Source organism: Ursus arctos, unplaced genomic scaffold (genome assembly GCF_023065955.2).
Source record: "Ursus arctos isolate Adak ecotype North America unplaced genomic scaffold, UrsArc2.0 scaffold_11, whole genome shotgun sequence".
Classification (NCBI taxonomy): domain Eukaryota; kingdom Metazoa; phylum Chordata; class Mammalia; order Carnivora; family Ursidae; genus Ursus; species Ursus arctos.
Genome location: NW_026622775.1, coordinates 12,662,888 through 12,683,046, shown reverse-complemented (window position 1 = coordinate 12,683,046; position 20,159 = coordinate 12,662,888). Strand labels below are relative to the sequence as shown.

Here is a 20,159-nt window from a genome sequence, read left to right as displayed (position 1 = left end):
TTGAAAGTTTGTTTTTCTATCTGTATTTTCAATTGCTTTATAGTCTTCAAAAGTTCCACCCAAATAGGCCTCCTTAGAATTAGTCATGGCTTTTCTTCGTGCCAAAGAACAATTTCACATACAGAGAACCATAGTCTCAGGATGCTAAATGAATTGACTTGCAGAAATATGCTCCAAATGGGTATGGAAAAAGAAGCTGGCTTTGTTTGGCTAGTTTGTATGGCTAGCTTTTTTTTTTTTTTTTTCCAACTTATATAATAACAGGAGGTGAAGGAAGTATAGAAAGCCCTGAAAGAAAGAAAATGGGTAGCCAATGGTTTATTGTTCCTTAAGTATCTGTCCAACTCCTTCACATGGCATAAAAGGCCCTCAACATTTGGTCCCAAACCTGTCTACATAGCCTATCTCCTACCATCATTCATCCTCCCCACCCCCAATTTCTGATGATTCCCTTCAAGTCTTTGCTGTACACTGTATGCTCTGTCCCCCTCAAGTGGAATGTCCCTTACCCCTTGTCTTGTAAATTCTATCCATCATTTAAGAGCGAGTTCAGTCAGATGTACTGGAATTGCCGAAAAGGGGAGCTGCCACATTTGTTCCATGAGAAAGAGAATGAGTGGTATTAGAGTGGAGTGGCCCATGCCTGTGTTTCTGAAGGGTGACAGAGAAAGTTTCGTGTTCTTCATTGTATTTCCATCTTTGTAGAAATGGCCATATTTAATGAAATTGCTATTATATCATTTAGAATTTCTCTAAAAACTGAGTTAAAATATCTCACTGGATTCCTTTTACTGGTTTTTAGAAACTCAAACTAAACCAAATTTTTTCAACTAAAAATAATTCACCAGTGCACACTTTGTGTTAGAAAAGGTCAGTGAAGTACTCATGTAAATTGGTTCGAAAACAGGGGTGCAGTGATGATCGACCAGTTGAAAGAAAATGAATTTCAACCATAGAAATTTAAAGGAAAAAAATTAACAATTACAGCTTAACAGTTTCTTAAGAAGCAAGGATGAAATTCACGATGATAGGAACTGTATTACTAAATTCAAATATCTCCAAATTTGTAAGAAATTATGGTGATAGAAAGTTCAAGGTAGTTTTCAATGCCCATAAGTGGTCAGCTCTGTGTTCAGGAACCCCATGTAAGAAAAGGATGGTCCCACACAGCAGGGACACTTCCCTTCTTTAGGAATATTCCCAAATATTTGGTGACCAATATATGCAGAATTTTATTTTTACTTCCAGCCTTTAACACTGAAGAAATACTGAGGCTCCTTAGTCTCATCTTTTGTGTGCTGGTGCCATGCGTCACAGTGGTAGAAAACTCCACTTCTGGCGTCAGATATATCTGGCCATTTCACCCTCCCGTTTTCTACCTGTGTGGTGTTTGGCAAATGATTTATGACCTCTAAGCCTCATGTCCTGTTCTCTAAACTATTAGTCATAGAGTACTGATCTTGAAGGGGTTCAGAGTATTTAGTGCATGATACACATTCACTGTATGTTGTTTATTGTTGTCATTACTGCCCTGCCTCCATTTATTTTTTTTATAAGCTATGATCCTACTGCTCAACTATAATGTGGAAATTATGAAACCAGCAGGCCATCTTTTTATCAGTAAAAGAGCTATTAAACCCTCTTTTCTGCTTTCGTTGTGGATTTTGGGAATCTCTCATGTGAGGATTCTGTGACTTCTATCTTAATATCTCTTCCTGTGCCTGCTTCCCGCCTGATGTGTCCAAATAGTCGCAACCAGTGCCATGCGGCTCCAGCCTATAAATCATTGAGAGTTAGTCAGTAGGAAATCTTTTAAAAGAGCTTTCGATGAAGGCAATATAAATTGGCCCCCAAATTTGCATTCAATACCAGAAAGAACACTGGAAATGTTCTTGCACGGAAAAGTTTGGGCTAAGAGATAGGTAGTGTATTTTGGAAGGCAGGCTATCGGGTTTTAGAGGGATTTAGAGGGGCTTAATTCTTGACTGATTATTCTCTTCCAAATCTTTTAATTTGAAATTAAACACATAATATTTTGTTATCTGGGGCCAAAAGTCTAAAATACTAGACATGTTGGCTTAAAAAGTTAATTCTCCTTCTTCATTAATCCTTGACTGAATGTAACATCTTAGTTCCAGGATATCAAGATTTTCCTGGTGGAGGACATGACCAAAAAGACTGGGAAATATGGCTAGGTTACTATAAAATGTAAGTCAGGTGCTTGAAACAATGTAGGATTAATGAGTCTTACAATCGAACCCTTCATCTCCACCTCTCAACTCTACCAGATATGCTCTTTCCCCAGGGTTCCTCCAAGTCATTAAATGACACTATCAGCCATCAGCCAAATAATGACTATTTAGGAAAAGTTAGATGTTGTTCTTGACACCTATTTCCTCATTCTGTCCTAAGTCCAGGCTATTATCATAGCCTATCAGTACTACCTCCAGTATGTATCTTAAATCTATCCACTTTTCTCCAGTTCGGTCATCACCATTATCCTGGTCCATTATCCTGGTCCATATCCCGAGACCATTTTCCTGGTCTCATCTACTACGGTTTTCGTGGTTTTGTAGCATTGGCTCCTAACTCTTCTACCCATTTCCTCTCCTGCTACATCAAATCCATTTTCCACATAGCAGCCAAAGTAATACTTAAAAGTCACAATATGATCATATAACTTTCTATTCAAAGTCTATTCTTGGTTTCCCCTTGCACTTATGATAAAATACAAAATTCTTAGGATAGCTCCAAGCCTTGCATGATAAGACCCTCTCTCTAGTCTCATTTTGCACTATCCTCCACCCTTCACTGTATTTTAGTCATGTTAATCTTTTCCTGAAATCCACCAAGGGCTTTCCTACCATAGCATCCTCTTATATATGATTTTCTCAGCCTGGAATGTCCCTATTCCAACTCTTCCCCTGGATAAATGTGATACCTCTTTTTGGTAATTTATTCTGTCATATCTACAAAAAGCCTGCACTGACAAGTCCTGATCTAAATTAAGTCCGCATTAAGACTTCTCCTTATAGCCTTCATTTCTTTTTCATAGTACTCGGGACGATTTGCAAGTGAATATTGTTCTGTATAATTATTTCTTAATGTCTGTCTTCCTCACTAAACAATAGACTCTGCAAATACTGGGTTCTGTTTCATTCACTGCTGTAAGCCCAGTATCTTGCCAATAGCAAGCACTCAATAAATATTAGTGAGTAAGTTTGTGAACGGATTCTGACCACCTCCCTCTCATGCTTTCTCAATGATCTCACTTAACCGCTCAGTTCACGTGCAGACATATGGGTAACTCACAGGGAAATTTAATACTTACATAAGTAATATTTGAAAACACTTTTGAGACTGTAGTTAAAAATTATTATTCAAGGGCAAAACAGACATGTTTATTTATTATTATGAACTTACATTTTTAAAATTATACCATAGAATAAAAATTGTAAGATTTTCATAAATTATGCATTTAAATACTTCCAAATAGAGAATGTGAAGATAATACATTTTTATCAAGCAAAAAGTGATTCTATAATTCCTTGGGAAAATTCCCCAAAAAAACCAAGAGAAGAAAAGAGGAAAAATTTGGTATTCAGGTATTTTAGCAACACTGAAGAATCATTGTTTATTACAGTCTTCAATAATATTTACTTAAATTCTTGCTAGTATTAAGAATGGTACTTTACTATTTTTTTAATTTGAGTATAGTTTACACACGATGTTAAAAGTTTCAGGTGTACACTTAGTGATTTGACAAGTTTATACAATATTGCTATGTTCACCACAAGTATAGCTGCCATCTGTCCCATTACATCATTATTACAATATCATTGACTGTATTCCTTATGCTCTGCTCTTTATTTCTGTGACTTACTCATTCCATAACTGCAGGCCTGTATCTCCCACTCTCCTTCACCCATTTTGCCCAACCCCTTCCTCCCTCCCCTTTGGCAACCATTGGTTTGTTCTCTGTATGTATAGTTCTGATTCTGCTTTTTGTTTGTTTATTCTCTGTCTTTTTAAAGATTCTATTTATGAGTGGAATCATATGGTATTTGCCTTTCTTGGTCTGACTTATTTTGCCAAGCATAATAGAATGGTACTTTACTTTTAATATTTTTGTTTTAATCTTTTTTTTAAAGCTTTGATTTTTTTTTTTTTTATTCGACAGAGAGAGAGAGAGAGAGCAAGTGTGCACAAGCAGGGGGAGGGGCAGAGGGAAAGGGAGAAGCAGGCTCCCCGCTGAGCAGAGAGCCTGATGTGGGGCTCCATCCCAGGACCCTGGGATCATGACCAGAGCTGAAGGCAGAGGCTTAACCGACTGAGCTACCCAGTTGCCCCTGTTTCAATCTTTATTAACAGAAGAACCTTTTAAATTTCCATTTATGACTACACTTGTTGCCTGTTTCCATATTTCTCAGATTAGCAAGTTTAAAAACCAATATAATTAGAAAACCCACAATGATAGGTAACCAAACAGACATTCTATACTCTATAGTAGAAAAAATCTAAAATTCATTGCAACATAGTTTGGAAAAACTTATAAATGTTTTTCTGCAGTTCATTTGGTTAGGATGTCCAACTTCCTCAGTATGTAGATGTTCATTCTTTGGTTAACTGTATCATAGTACTGAGAATTTACATTTACAGTTTACATGGGTTTATGATAAAGTTTCTGTATGTTCACGTTTGATAGTATATTTTGGAGTTGTTTCTAGAAAAAACATTGTTTTGCTTTGCTTTTTAAAGTGTCTTCCTTAGGAGATATTGCTTTTCACAAAGAAAAGAATACATTTTTCCAGATGATAGGAGCATGTTTGAAAAATGAAATCAGAACCTTTTATCATAAAAGACTTATGAGTGCATGCACATACCTGTGCATACACACACATATACACTATATATATATATATATATATATATGAAGAAAATGATTTATGAACTAGTCCCTTAAATTTGAGGAGCATTTTAATGTTTCTAAAGATGATTTGTGTTCACCAACCAGGGAAGCTCTCCCCACTGTTTTTAATCCATGATCTAATCTTAAACTAACACATGTAATTTACCACCTATAAATTTAAGAAAGTAATAACCTCTTAAAATGTGATTGGCACATTTACATAAATTCCCCATGACAATGGAATGGTCGGTATCTACCAGAGAGTCTCAGGGATAGGAAGAGCATAGTATCATGGAGAAAGCACAGATGTAGGAGCCCTGGGCTCAATTTCAGTGCTACCCTTCATTCGTTGTGGAACTTTGGGCGGGTCTCCCTAAGCCTCACTTCCCTTGCTTGCCAAGTAGCGGTAACAAAATTATTTATAAAGAGTTGCAGAGAATGACAGATATAAATAGTGTTATTGGTCAATTACTACGTAATTTCCTTTCATTTTATTAACATTCTGTTTCCGTTTTAAACAACAAAAGGACGAGGAAAAATGGTAAACTAAGAATCCTTCACATCACTTATACCCTTCAAAAAACTCTTCAGAATTCTTTTTTTTTTTTTTTTTAAAGATTTCATTTATTTATTTGACAGAGAGAGAGACAGCATGCAAGCAGGGGGAGTGGCAGAGGGAGAAGGAGATACAGGCTCCCTGCTGAGCAGGGGCTCATGCGGGGCTCAATCCCAGGACCCCAGGATCATGACCTGAGCCGAAGGCAGCTGCTTAACTGACTGAGCCCCCAGGTGCCCCCAGAATTCTTATTTAAGAGCAGACATTCCTAAAAGAAGATACAGTATCACTATCAATCTTATCTAGAAAAAGTATGTATTTTTTTTTCTGGAAAAAGTAATTGATATTATGTATAATATGGGAGGTAAAAATACTCCCGGCAAACCATAACTTTGATAAGACTGTACTAACAATATCCATAAAAACCCTCCTTGACACCATATATTCCCCTTCAAGTACCACCCCAAGTTAACAGCTTAGTTATTTGAAAAACTTAAATGAAATTTAGTACACCAAATGCATTAACAAATTCCAGTAACAAAAGTTAAGCTAATAATTCAGTACCAATACTGAAATTTAACCTTCATTTTCACTGGTAACCTCCAAGAAGGAATTATCTGGGGAGAGCAACAGATTTTCTTCTAGTCTTCCCTAATAATTATGTAATTTATTTTGAGTAAATTTCTATTTAACAGAGCATGCTGTTTTCCTCTCTTCGAGTTCCCTTCAGAATTTTTGAAGTATCGTCATATCATTGTTGAGTGTTTCATAAGTAAACACACCACCAAAGTCTGTACTTTTGTAAGAATACTCAAAGGAATGATGTACACACTTGGACCTTACATAGGCTAGGCTCATTTTTTTTTTTTTTTGAATTGCTGCAATTTCTTCAAGTAAACACATGAAGGAGTTTGTAGAAATGTAAAAAATGAATTTACGAAGATTTTTTTAATGGTGTAGCAAAACAACTAAAATTAATATTATCTGGAGACACAGTAGAGGAATTGGAGGGTTTAGTTTAATCCAGCTTTCTGGAGTGTGAAGTGATGAGCTTTATGTGGACCTTTGGGGTCCTTGAGAGGTAATAAAACTACAAACAATTCAGGGACAGGCTCAAATTCCCAACGTACTTGCAAGCACATTTAATCTTTCCAAAAACGCACAGGATTGATTACAGTAGGAATCTTTAAGTCTGCCTTGTACCAATTTTAATTGAAGTTTAATATTCCAAAAAGAAAAGAAAAACTGATATTACTACTACATACCCTCCGGTATTTAAAATAGCCACAGGACAGTTAACACTTGTGGTGTTGGCTGCACAAACACTATAAATTACATAAATTATGTAAACAGCTACTTAAAAGAAAAACATGGTAAAAAGTAATTCTGATTATAAGGTTTTGGTAACAGAAGCAGCCATGCCATCGATACTGATACTGACTGCTGTTACCAAAACCTTATAATCAGAATGTTATTACTTCCCTAGAGAGTTATTTTAAACAAATTCAGAATATTAAAATCTGACTTTTTGGGCTTTAGAGCTTGATAGACCTGGGGTCAAATCCTTTCTCAGCTTTTCACTGGCTGTGTGATTTAAGGAAAATTATATAAGCCTCACTTTCTGCACGCTCAATATGGGGCTGATCAGCTTCAGAAGTGGTTGTGAGGATATTTACTGAGGTCACGTGAAAAGCACTAAGCACAGTGTCTGGTAAATACCTGAAGGCTCAAATTTCTCTTCCTACATTTCGTCTGGAGAGTCTAGAAGCTTTCTAACTGAAATGCAAGGTTCTGTTTCATGTAGGGGAATAGAATAATAGAATTTCAAGTTTCACAATGTTCCCTGATCTGAGCATAAATTAAAGGGAAAGAATGGAGAATTAAGGAGGTTGGTTCAGATGCTGCTGCAATGATCCAGGTGCAGGGTGAAAAATGTGGAAGTGGAGTGGGGATAGAAAGTTTTGAAATGGAGCAGGATGTGGTACAAAGAAAGAGCTCATAGAAATTGTTGAATGACTGTGGACATGGAGTGGGAGATAGGAAAATGCCAAAGCAGGTGCAAGGTGAGCATTTGAGCGGACTTCACTGTCATTTCTTCTTTTGCCATTACTTCCATCCCACCCATGTTTATAATCACCTTTCTGAAAACAAATGCCCCTTCCATTTTAATTAAATATAAGACACTCAAAAAGGAAGGAGCAGTCAAAATTTAGTAGCAGCATGCCTGGATCTGGAAATAAACCTTTCCCCGGCTCCATCCCCACATCTGACTCCAGCCCACCACTAAGAATTTCTTGGAGAATTCATAAAGGCTTTGAGTTCATTTTGTGTCCAAATAAATTTGGGCACTGAGGGACTATTTCCATGTAGGACATGTACTAAATTTATCTTTCTTTTTACAAAACCAGTTTAAATCACCCTATATGTGCTGGAGATGCAATGTAGATTTTTTTTTTTAAAGGAAAAAAAAAGGAAAGGAATCGAAGAATAGTTTTCCACATTCTCCAGCTTGTTAAGGAGTCTTCCTATAGAAGACTTCCTATGGAATGGAAAAAAGACTTCCTATATGAAGTCTTCCTACAGAATGGAAAAAAGTAATCCAGAAAAGCATTTACAAAGAAAAGGACTAAGTTTCTGAAGTAATCAAAACCACTTTCAAAAGTGTAATGATGCAGCTAAATGAGAAAAAATGCTGTGCCACTGTTGGAACGGGCAGGGGCCGGTATCCTCATGTGGGTGAAATCCGGAGTTTTTAAGGAAAAGCAGCAGTTCATACTTGCATACTTTAAATAAGTACGCACAGATAGAAAATTGGGAGGCTCAAACCTTGATGTGATTTTTGACTCTTATTACCTTTTGCTTCCTCATCACCCATCTAATAAGAAGCCCTATTGATTCTATTTCAGAAATAGTTTTCATATTGCTCTCCTTTATAATCTCATTTCTGTTGGCTTAGTTAAAGCCGGTCTTTAACGAAAGTTAACAAGTTAAGCCTCTTCCTTGACTATTTCCATAGTAATCCAGTTTGTCTACTAACATCTAGTAGCTCTGCTCCGCTCTATCCTCAACACTCCCCCTCTAATGTTCTGTGATCCTACAGCCTATGTGGAAGAAACAGAACTCTGGGAAGGAGATGACAGTGTCATCTTGGAGTTCAAAATGCTTAAAATATGTAATTCTGAAAGTAATTAGATACGAAATTTCAATTTAGGAAAGCAGGTTCTAAAACATTCTGATGAAAAAAGGTGAAACAATTGCTAGGAATACACTAAAGGAGTACAGCTAAAGAAGGATAGCTTCTTTTCAAAAAAAAATGTAGTTCTTTCCAGAGAACTATAATTATTCAAAACAAGGAAGAAAACATCTATTTAACATAGTGATTAGGAGTCAGAAACGTCTGAATTCAAGTGCCAGATCTGTGGCTTAGCTGTGTGGTTTGGAGCAATTACTAAACCTCTTCAAATATCAGCTTTGTTTTCTATAAAATGGAGATGACATCAGAACGGTTGTGATGGGGATTAATTTCTTTAAAGATTTTTTATTTATTCATTTGAGAGAGAGAGCAACAGAGCGAGGGAGAGAGAGCGACCAGCAGGGGCAGGATTAAATATGATTCATAAGAGAAAAAAATGAAATTATTAATTAAGAGTTCCAGCCACATAGTGAAGGGTCAATATTATTAGCTATTGTCCAAAGAAACTAACTACTTACAGGGCCCTCACATACACCAGGGTTTAAAACAGGTACATGAGATGAAAGGAAGTGCACATAACCAGGGGTGAAAACAACTACCAAAACAAAATAAACAAAAAAGGTAAGCAAATAATGTGAAGGTGGCTAAAGTTCAAAGTGAGTTTATTTTCCAGAAATTGCTAATTAAAAACAACTCTAATCAGCAAAAGATACACAAGGAATATTCCATGTTCACAGCTGGAGAGGGGGAGGCTGAAATACTTTGATGATCAGTATCTCCTGTGATTCTGCTTTCCTCTATCAGAGAGAACAGCTTTTCAAAATACAGATGATGGTATAAACATAAACTTAGATGAAAGACATGATGAACTAAATTGCAAAGTATTATAAAGTATTTCAATATTTTCCAGGTTGAGAAGAGCACATTTTAAGGTAATTAAAAAAAAAAACTTGTAGATTTTTAATTATCTTAAGACGTGCTCTTCTCAGCCTGTTCAACATGATCAATAACTTGATGAAGATGTGAAAGTCATACTGACAAAATATACTTGTAAGATATGTGGATGACACAAAGCTAGGAAAGATTAATGCATGTGAAACAACAGAATCAATCTTTACAAGTATGTTGGCAGACTGAAACACAGAGCACATAACAAATATGAAATGTTAAAGGGACAGTTTTAATCTCAAAGCTAGCATTGAGTGAACAAAATCTATTGGACAAAAACAAATACCTGAAGGCTCACTAAATAGCTCATGGACAGAAGGTCTGGCAGACACAGATGTGATATGATGGTTTAAATAATGTGATCTTTGGCTACATAAATAGAAATTAAGTGTACATGAAGATAAAAATGTTTTACTGTCTTCTGTTCCAATAATGGTCAGATTGGGGCAACATATACCGGGAAGTAGAATGACGAGTTAGAGGTTGTACAATTATGGCAACTGGGATGATGAGGGCATCTGAAAACCTATGGAATGCTTCAAGATACATAACTTAGAAGCATAGGTAATGGTGTTAATCATGCCTTTTTATTTTCTATATTTCTGATGCTTTGACATCTGAGACCTTGCAGACCCTGCAAAGACTGCCTCTCCCAGGGCTATCCAGTTCCTAGAGATAATTAAACACCTACCCAAGAGCATGTTCTTCAAGTGCAAACTGACCAGTTCAGGCTCCCTGCCCTCACTGAGCTGCTGCCTCCCTGCCCTGATCCCTCCAGGCCAGGTACAACACAATTGGAAAGAATCCCTTTACATCAGTGACCGCCGAGTTTGTCATCCCACCAGCCAATCCTGAGCCTGTTTTACCCTCCCTTCTCTTGCCTCTCCTGTAGAAACCACAGTAATGGCTCCTGCCCATGCATTCCCCTAACTCTGTTTCTTGACTGACTCGAATGCTACCCCGTGGGGCTTGGATAGCGTGGTGTGCTCTCTCCTCTATGGGAACTGTGAGTATCAGGCTATCTTTTCAGCGGCAGTCCTCTCCTGATCTGATGATCTCACCATACGCAAATAATAATAAAACCTACATTTTTAAACAGTAAGGATAAAATCTTAAGATCTGGAAGAATATTTATTTATATTTTCATCTACCAAACGCCGAGCACCTACTAGGTGTCCGTCACCATTCTGTGTACACAACTACCTAGATTAGAAGAACAACTCTGCTTGAGTGCGGAGAATTGTCTTCCCTCTTTTATAGTTTACCTTCTGAATACACTCATTCAAGTTCCTTGTAAATCATACAACTGATTATATTCAGGGGCTAATATTCAAAATATTTACCAGCCAGCATTCTATGCAACTGATCACTCAGAACTATTGCCAACTGGAGAGCTGGAGACGGATGCTGGCGACTCTGAGCCAGGCCCCTTTGGTTCCTGAGCAGTTGGGAGGTCTGGGACATCCTGGGGGAGGGTCTGAGGTAGTAGCGGGGGTAAAAGTAATAGCACTGACATTTCAATATTGGAATCACTGGCATGGCCATACTAGTACTTTTAAGTTGAATATTAGTCCTGATAACATATCCCTTGGTCTCCTCTTCTGTGTCTTGTCCTTACCCAGTTCCTACAGCCATTGTTTTCATGAAGTAAATTATAGACTTCACCTTATTAGTCATCATGCTCTGAATAATGGCTAGGGTCTTTCTTAAACTGTGCTACTTGGATAACTCCAGAAGTGGTTTACCAGCTCAGGGTACACTTTTACATCCTGATTTGAACTCTGTTTCTATTAGGACCACTAGAATTGTGCTTTGTTTTCAATATTAATAAAATAAAAATCTAATGTGTCTTTTTATGAAGTGCTTCACTGAAGTGAAAATGATAGAATTCATTCATTCTCTAGCTGGCAAGCAAACTAATTAAAAGATTATCGTATATTCCTTAAGCCAGCAAGTCTTTCAATATATTTTAAATTACATTTTGATACTATAATCTTTATTTCCATATTAGAAAAGTTAATGTGCTCACCAATCTAAAAAGTTGCTCACTTGACAACAGACATTTCAGCTAATGTGAATTAGCAGTTCTGCTGAACTTGGAAAAGAAGGGGGGCAAAGGACACTATTTGAAGGAATAATGATAATGCAGTAAAAAAGTACAGTCCTCGGCAAGATTTTATGTATTCAGGATTAGAAACATTGTTCTACTACTACTAATTTTAATACTATTGTCTGTAACAGTGTTAAGTATTATCTGATATTGGCAATGAGTTCTATGGTGAAAATTTCTACTAATTATTTTATCATTAAAATTAAACCACCATAATTTACCAAAAATGTTAGATCTAATTCTTCCATTGACAATATATATATTGATGATTTTTTGAGGCTTAAATGCAATAAGTTATTTACTTATTGAATGGATTTTTCCCCAATTTTAAAAGCTATACAATAGATATTTCAAACTGTGTTGTTGGTCATTAACAAATGTTATAATTAATCCTTGCCTCAGATATGGTACCTTTCAAAAAAACCCACCCTTGTTAACATTTCGTTTTAATACCTGAATTAGCCCATATTTGATAACTAAAAATATTTTATAATCAGCCTTTAACACTGTATTTCCTGGTGGTTATAACCATCAAATGCAAATTTGCTTAAAGGATTTACTTGACCTTCCATAATAAGCTATTAGAGCTTTCAAAGCTAACTTAAAATGGACATGCACTGTTATTAGCACATGTTGAACTTTTGCTTGTTTCATCTAGTGAGTTGATAGTTGAGGCAAAATTTCCTCCAGAATAGTTTCCATTGAATTAAAGTAGCCTCTCTATCCGTGACAAAAGATACTCATTCACATGGAAAGGACCTCAGATTTAGTTGTTTGTCTCCTTTCCCAACATTTTAGAAATTCTGCCTATTTTAGGGAACCTCAGGGAAAAGCTGCCTTAGGAGACCCATCTCTACTGCTCAATTTCTCTTAGGTTATCAAAATTACCAAATATTCCTTTGGATTACCAGGCAGAAGGGAAATCTAGACTTACTCCTTTGAATTGGGTTAACAGGCTAGTGAGAAAGCCTGGGGGAAGGGGGTAATCACAGTTCATACAGTTTTAGAAGACCTGGATTTCTGGGCTTAATTCTATCCCTAGTGAGCTTTATAATCCTGAGTGAGTCACTGTATTTCTCTGATTTGCAGTTTCCTTATCTATAAAGTGGATAAATATACCTACAATTCAAGGTTGTTATAAGAATTAAAGGAAATAATACAGGATATATAAAAAACTAAAACCCTTTTCTCCTTACCTCTTTACATCTAGCAGCAAAGCAGATTTGTAACCCTAATGCCTTAATGGGAAGTAAAAGAGTTAACATTTGTTTAGAAAATGTATAAAATTCACATGAACCAAATGTCATCGAATACAGAATAAGATTTAACCTTGAGGATTTTTGTTCCTCTTACCTGTCACTCTAAACACCCGAGGAGCCTAGGCAAAAATTAAAGACGGCAATTTTCTGATCTGAACATATAATGATGATAAAAACAACAGCTGCCGTCTGCTGTTTGTTAGGTTCTAATCACTGTTCGCAATCGCTTTACATGCATAGTCTCTTTCGTGTGGTTATGGCTGGGAGGGACTGGTCCTAGATTTAGTCTTTTTTCTTATCTGTCCTTTCCTGACCGCCCCCCCACCAAAAATCCATGGGTCCTATATTTGATTAACATTAAAGAACACATTTGGCCTTATTTCAGAAGACTCTCTGTGACTGTTCTCTATGCCTTGAGGACCATAATTTGGGTTGTCAACCTGTAGTTAGGAATGATATTTCAAAGAAAATGTCCTTTGCTTGGCATTTGAGTGAGGAGTGAGAATGACTAAATTTCAGTTCTGAATTATTCTTTCAATTCATGATGCTTTTCAGTTGAGAATTCTAAAAAAAGTGTGTAATTCCTGACATGTCTGTTCTTGCTATGTGTACTTTCAAGTATTTACACTTAAGTACAAACATAATATTCATTGATTCATTCATTCTAGTAATAATAGAATACCTATTATCTTGATACTTTTTTAGGGCAGAGGAATATAGATAGCAATGAATGTCATGTCATTCATCAAATCTACCTTGATAAACTATTTTCTTTTGAAAGCAACAACAAACAAAAACCTCCCTGCTTACTTCCCAGTTTTTAATTTTTTATTAGTACTTTCTTTCACTCTATTTGTATATTTTCTTCTTTCACAAATTCCTTTCTTTCTCCACAGATTAAAGAAGAAAATACAAAGTAATTTTCTTCTTCACATCTTTTCTTGCAGATTTATGTTGCTTATATCAGCAAGTCTTAGACTTTTGAAGATGACAAAATTAACGTTTGCTGTGTTGAGACAGAGTTTTTAGTGCTTTCCATTAAAAATTCAGACAATGTTTACACACTCTTACATGCTGTTTACCATTTCTGTTTATATTCTGTGGGGGCGGGGGAAGGAGGCTCTTCATCTCACAAGAGTTTGCAAATTCTATCAGAACATTTTCACAATATCAGTATGAAGGACACTATTCTCATCTTCTTGACAAGATATCAATGCATGGCCATGGTGCACTTGAAGCTGCATATCTGTTTTGGGTAGTCACTGAAGTTCAAAGACAAGTATAGGCTCCTAATGCTATCTGTAAAGTGTTTGGTCTTCTTTATCCTCAAGAAAAAAATTTTTTAAATAAATTCTAACCTCTTCTTGTACACATTTAAGTAAGGTACCATGTGGATTGACTACCCAAACATCTCGGTTCTGGCAGTTTATATAGAATACATCTCCATGATAAGTGAGTCCAGTCTCTGAAATACGGAGGAACCAAAAAGCTGAGTTATATGGCCAGGTGGCCAGCCTAGGGAGACATTACCCTTGCTCTTGTTTCCACAGATTGACAACCACCATCTCTTATGCCATTTTAGGGTGAAATATGTTAAGGGTAGGTGGTGATAAATAGAACTATACTGTTTAAGAACATATAATACTGGGAACTATAATGTGTAAGGACTGTAATGTTGGGAAAGGCATATATGTGGGGAAACATCAAAGTTGATGTTTCAGATCAATCACTTCTAGTTATGGGGTCAGGATTTTAAATCTGGTAAAACACTTTCTGTTTGTCAAGAGAGCAACTATAGGGGCGCCTGGGTGGCGCAGTCGTTAAGCATCTGCCTTCGGCTCAGGGCGTGATCCCAGGGTCCTGGGATCGAGCCCCACATCAGGCTCCTCCGATGGGAGCCTGCTTCTTCCTCTCCCACTCTCCCTGCTTGTGTTCCCTCTCTCGCTGGCTGTCTCTATCTCTGTCAAATAAATAAATAAAATCTTAAAAAAAAAAAAAAAGAGCAACTATATTTTAGAGTTTTTCAAAATCATACTTAAATTAACCAGGGCTGTGTATTTTAATTCATTTTGCACACTGGGATAAGTCTACAATTAGTAGGAATTGCTTAGAAACATGATTTGATGATTTTAGAATTATTCACAATATAATTTATGAACACTGTAATATCAGCCTATGGTTTGCAAATAAGAAAAAAAAGCCTATAATAAATATATTACATTTCAAATCCTTTTTGAGTGGTAATTTCTGTTGCCTTGATCATTTATGCTACAAATACTTATTGAGTACCTTCATGATACAGGAACTGCCATACTGTGATGAACAGACGCCCCAAGGCAGTCCCTGCCCAGGGTGGGAAAATGCTGGGTAAATCGACAACTGCCCGTCTGGAGTCCTCCCATGTGTTTGTGTGCCCGTTGGTATTATTCATAGAAACACAAAAGCTGTATGGGCTTGTAAACACCATATACCATCCCTGCTGATTACAAGCACATTTTCTTGAATACTGTACTTATTAGAAATTTACTGTAAATTTCCCTGTCAGGAATCAGAAACCCCTCAGTATAAAACAGTGTATCAGTCACATGAATGTTCCATCACTATAATGTATGTGTTTGCAATGTGTTTAAATGGTTTTCTTCCCATTTCTATTGCCTTCCTGGCTCGAGTCTTCATTAACTAGTTCCCCACGTTATGGTCTCCTACATGGTCTTTTCCCTCATCCTCATTGCACTCCAGTTCTTCCTGACCTGTAAATCTTATTCTTATTTCAGGTGTACCTAAAATCCTATTTCCATAAGTACATTTTCCTGGTGACTCCCAGTGACACTTAATTCTCTGAGCTGTGGGGTTTTATAGCTGTACAGTTTGGCACTAGGTCATGGAATACCTCATTTTGTTAGACGATTGTTTTATGTGCATATTTTGCCTTCCTGGTATAGCAAGAAGCTCCTTCTAGACAGGGAGCCATGTCTTATGAGCTCTGACTAAACTGTCATGTAGGTAAGTCTTGTGTCTTGTGAAGTTTTTCTTTTTTAAATTCTTTATTTAAATTCAATTTAGTTAATGTATACTGTATTATTACTTTCAGGGATAGAGTTTAGTGATTCCTCAGTTGCATACAATACCCAGTGTTCATGAAATCAAGTACCCTCCTTAATGCCCATCACCCAATCACCCCTTCCCCCACCCACTTCCCCTCCAGCAACCCTTAGTTTGTTTCCTAGAGTTCACTATCTCTTATGATTTGCCTTCCTTTCTATTTCCATCTTATTTTATTTTCCCTTCCTTTCCCCTCTGTTCATCTGTTTTGTTTCTTAAATTCCACATATGAGTGAAATCATATGATATTTGTCTTTTTCTGACTGTTTCACTTAGCATAATACTCTGTAGTTCCATCCATGTCATTGGAAATGGCAAGATTTCATTCTATTTGATGGCTGAGTAATATTCCATTGTGTGTGTGTATGTGTATGTGTGTGTGTGTGTGTGTGTGTGTGTGTGTGTGTGTGTGTGTATATCACCTATTCTTTATTCATTCATCTGTCGATGGACACCTGGGCTCTTTCCATATTTTGGCTCTTGTGGACATTGCTGCTATAACCTCTTGCCCCTCTCTCCTGCTTCTCATCTTCTGGGACCCGTATCACCCAGATATTATTTCATTTTATGGGATCAGTGAGTTCTCTGTCTCCCTTTGTGATCAGTAGTTTTCTTTCTTCTTTTCAGCTTCCTTATTTTCCATCATTTTATCTTCTATATCTCTGACCCTCTCTTCTGCCTCGTTCATCCTTGTTTTTATATCCTCCATTTGGGACTGCATCTCGGTAATAGCATGTTTGATTTAGGCCTGACTAGATTTTAGTTCTTTTGTTTCTACAGTAAGGGATTCTCTAGTGTCTTCTATGTTTTCAAGCCCAGCTAGTATCTTTATAATCGTTGTTTTAAATTCTAGTTCAGACATCTTACTTATATCCATATTGATTAAATCCTTGGCAGTGAATACTACTTCCTGTTCTTTCTTTGTAGTGAATTTCTCCATCTCATTATTTTGTCCAGAAAAGAATATAAGAAAGAAAAAGAAAAAGCAACAATAACAACAACAACAACAGGAAAAAAAAAAAACCAGAAAAAAACAAAAAACAAGAAAAAAAAAACAAGAAATAAAACAAAGCAAAGAACTAGATTCCGGGTGTATTTTGGTCTGCTTGTTAAAAGAAACAAGATCCCAAAATAAGAAAGAAAGAAAAACTTATATATATATATACACAAAAATAAAATAAAATACAATGAAAGGAAACAAAAAATATATATAATGTATAAAAATTAAAATTAAAAAAGAATAAGAATTGAAAAATAAGAGAATAACTGAAAAAATAATACTGAAAGACTAAAAAAAACAAAAACAACAATGAATGCTATATACTGTTTTCCCCAAGAGCTGAAGCTTTGCAGCCCTCTATGATCAGTAAACTTGGTGTGAGCCAGTTCAGTTGTCCCTGCTGGTCTTCTGGGGGAGGTGCTTGCTGCACTGAGTGTCAGGTGCACTTGCCCTCTTGCACTTGTGTCTCTCTTGCCCAGAGGCTGGGCTGTAAGCTCCAGATTCCACTATGGCACTGTTTTGTTCCCTGAAGGCTTTCAGCACTGATGGGTGGGATGAATATGGCTGCGCCCTGCTCTCTAGCTTGGGAACTGCAAATTTGCAGCCCCCCCCCCCCCACTCTTCAGTGAGCCCTAACAGAAAAGCAATCACTCTTATCTCCCTGGTTTCTGAACTATTTGTTCACCTAGCCTGCGACCCAGAGTTTTTATCTCAGGCACGTGACTGAATTTCAAAACTCCAAATTTTACAGACTCCTGCAGTTCGGACCTGCACTGTTCCTCCCTGGGGACGGAGGGGGTCTCGCCATGCTTCTGTCTTTTGCTGGACTGCTCCTAGGAAAGCAGTCACATGACTGTGCAGCGGTTTGGAGTTTAGGGCAACACCGAGCAGAAAGCTGGCATTTAGACCCTCTGTTCTCAGCTGTTTCCCCACTCCTGTGCCTGGGAACTCTGCTGCACTCAGGCACCTCCATTCTTCTTGTGACCTCAGGGATCCTGAGTGACCCCTGTCACACCTGAGATTCCACCTGGCTTCCCCACCTGAGCACCTTTAAGCCGGGGACATCCCCACTGTAGCAGACTTCTAAAAGTTTCGATTTTGTGTTCAGCTGCTTACAATACCTTGCAGTAACCTCCTTAAGCAGGTTCCCTCACCTCCACTGTATCATCAGATATATCACCCTGGATTCGAGTCTCTGCACCTCCTACCTTCCATAAAGTAGTCGCCTTTCTACTCACAGAATTGTAGCATTTCTTTTCTCAGATCTCCAATTGATTTTGCAGGTATTCAGAATGATTTGATAATGACCTAGCTGTATTCGAGGACCAGGCAAACTTGGGGTCCCCTACTTCTCCACCATACTAACTCCACCCCTGTGAATTTTTTCTTAAATTAGACCCTCAAAGCATTAAGCATAGTATTGAGCATCCAATACAAATTCAAAAGTCACATCCTGAAATGCTGCAAAACCAAGTTGTTCTAATGCCAGTGTACACTATAGTTCAATGTAATATTCAAAGTGAGTTACTTACTAAGGCAAATTTTTTGTTGAGAATCATCTGCTCCACCAAAGATGACTCATTATGGAAGAGGTGGGGTTGCATATGGCTCCACATATGAGGAAACCACCAAAAATCATCCACAGATCCCAGAAGATGGTCATCCCCTTCATCTTCCTCTTCAGTTCCTTCAGGGGAAAAAGATTGTTCAGTTAATTCCAGTTACAATGAATGTCTGCCCATCCATCCATCCATCCATCCACCCATCATCCATCCATCCAACCATCCATCCATCCAATTATGTACTCACATATATGTATTTAGAAGACACCATTTATACTTTCTTTGATACATATAAGGCTTTGAACATGAAATGTAGCAAAGAAAACCTGTTATTCAGGGAACAACCAGAAACTGTGACAAAACTCTTGTAAAAGTTTTTCAACATGAGACATTGGTATAAAATCACTGCAAAATGGAAATATACAACCATTCCCAAGGACATTAGAACTCTTTTAGTGTCTTTGTGTAATCTGTAGTTTAGAGAGAATGGGGGGATAAGTAGGAAATGGCATCAAGGGAATGTGAATAAAGAAATGAGTGGCAGAGCTCCAGCAGTAGGTCATTCTGACATGGGTTGTGACACCATAGTCACAAGAAAATAATTCCATAATTTATTTGGGTTCCTCATTAGCTCTGAGAAGAAGCTACTCAGTATTTAGTGAAAACTAAGGCATAAACAAGGAGGAAAAAAGGAAATGTAGGAATTGTTATTTGGAAAATTAGAGAAAACTGAAGGGAAGAAAGGAGAAAGGATGAAAGAGGCTGAGAAGTGGTAAAGTCATAGTAACAGAAGCCAAGGTGTGCCTTGGTGGTACTCGTGTTTCTCATGCTTGCCTTTCTCTCAAGTTCTTGGAAGCAGACTTTCTGTGAAGAAACTCCTATTTCCTTGAACCCTGTTGTCATTCTTTTGATTTTTCCTACTTGGGCATGTTTTATTTCTTCCATTTTCCCTGACCTGCAGTTTAATCGAGCGTGGGAAATTCCTCAATCTTCTTAAGTGGGATAGGGCTCTCTTGGTTTCTTTACTAAAACATGGAATGAGAGCAGTAGCAGGTGCCTTGCTCCTATCCTGGCATATCATAAGATGATATTAACCATCACAAAGTTATACAACCACACTTAAGTTTCAGCCACAACACTGAATCTAACAAGCTCCTAGAATATAGAATAGAACATAGAATTCTTTTAAAAAGATTTTATTTATTAGACTGGGTGAGAGAGAGCACAAGCTGGGGGGAGGGACAGAGGGAGAGGGAGAAGCAGACTCCCTGCTGAGCAGGGAGCCCAATGTGGGGCTCGATCCCAGGACCCTGGGATCATGACCTGAGCCGAAGGCAGACGCCTAGCCGGCTGAGCCACCCAGGTGCCCTAGAAGAGTAGGTTCTTCCAATGATGTCTCCTCTCTGTGGAGAAAATGTTCTCTCATACTTTCAAAAAGTTCATTTTTTGGGGGCGCCTGGGTGGCTTAGTCGGTTAAGCATCTGCCTTTGGCTCAGGTCATGATCCCAGGGTCCTGGGAA

General features: G+C 37.5%; 1 protein-coding gene and 1 long non-coding RNA gene across 2 annotated transcripts in view; one reads left to right on the top strand and one right to left on the bottom strand.

The window, feature by feature from the left end:
* Nucleotides 1-20,159, bottom strand: part of LOC113255600 (bifunctional heparan sulfate N-deacetylase/N-sulfotransferase 3) — a 169,921-nt gene that overhangs the window by 89,858 nt on the left and 59,904 nt on the right. The window contains exon 4 of the mRNA XM_026499234.4: nucleotides 18,610-18,764. Within this exon, the coding sequence (XP_026355019.1) occupies nucleotides 18,610-18,764 (155 nt within the window). The remainder of the gene's footprint in view (nucleotides 1-18,609; nucleotides 18,765-20,159) is intronic.
* LOC113255604 (uncharacterized) overlaps nucleotides 1-20,159 on the top strand; it is a 192,060-nt gene that overhangs the window by 115,175 nt on the left and 56,726 nt on the right. The gene's annotated exons all lie outside the window — the stretch shown is intronic.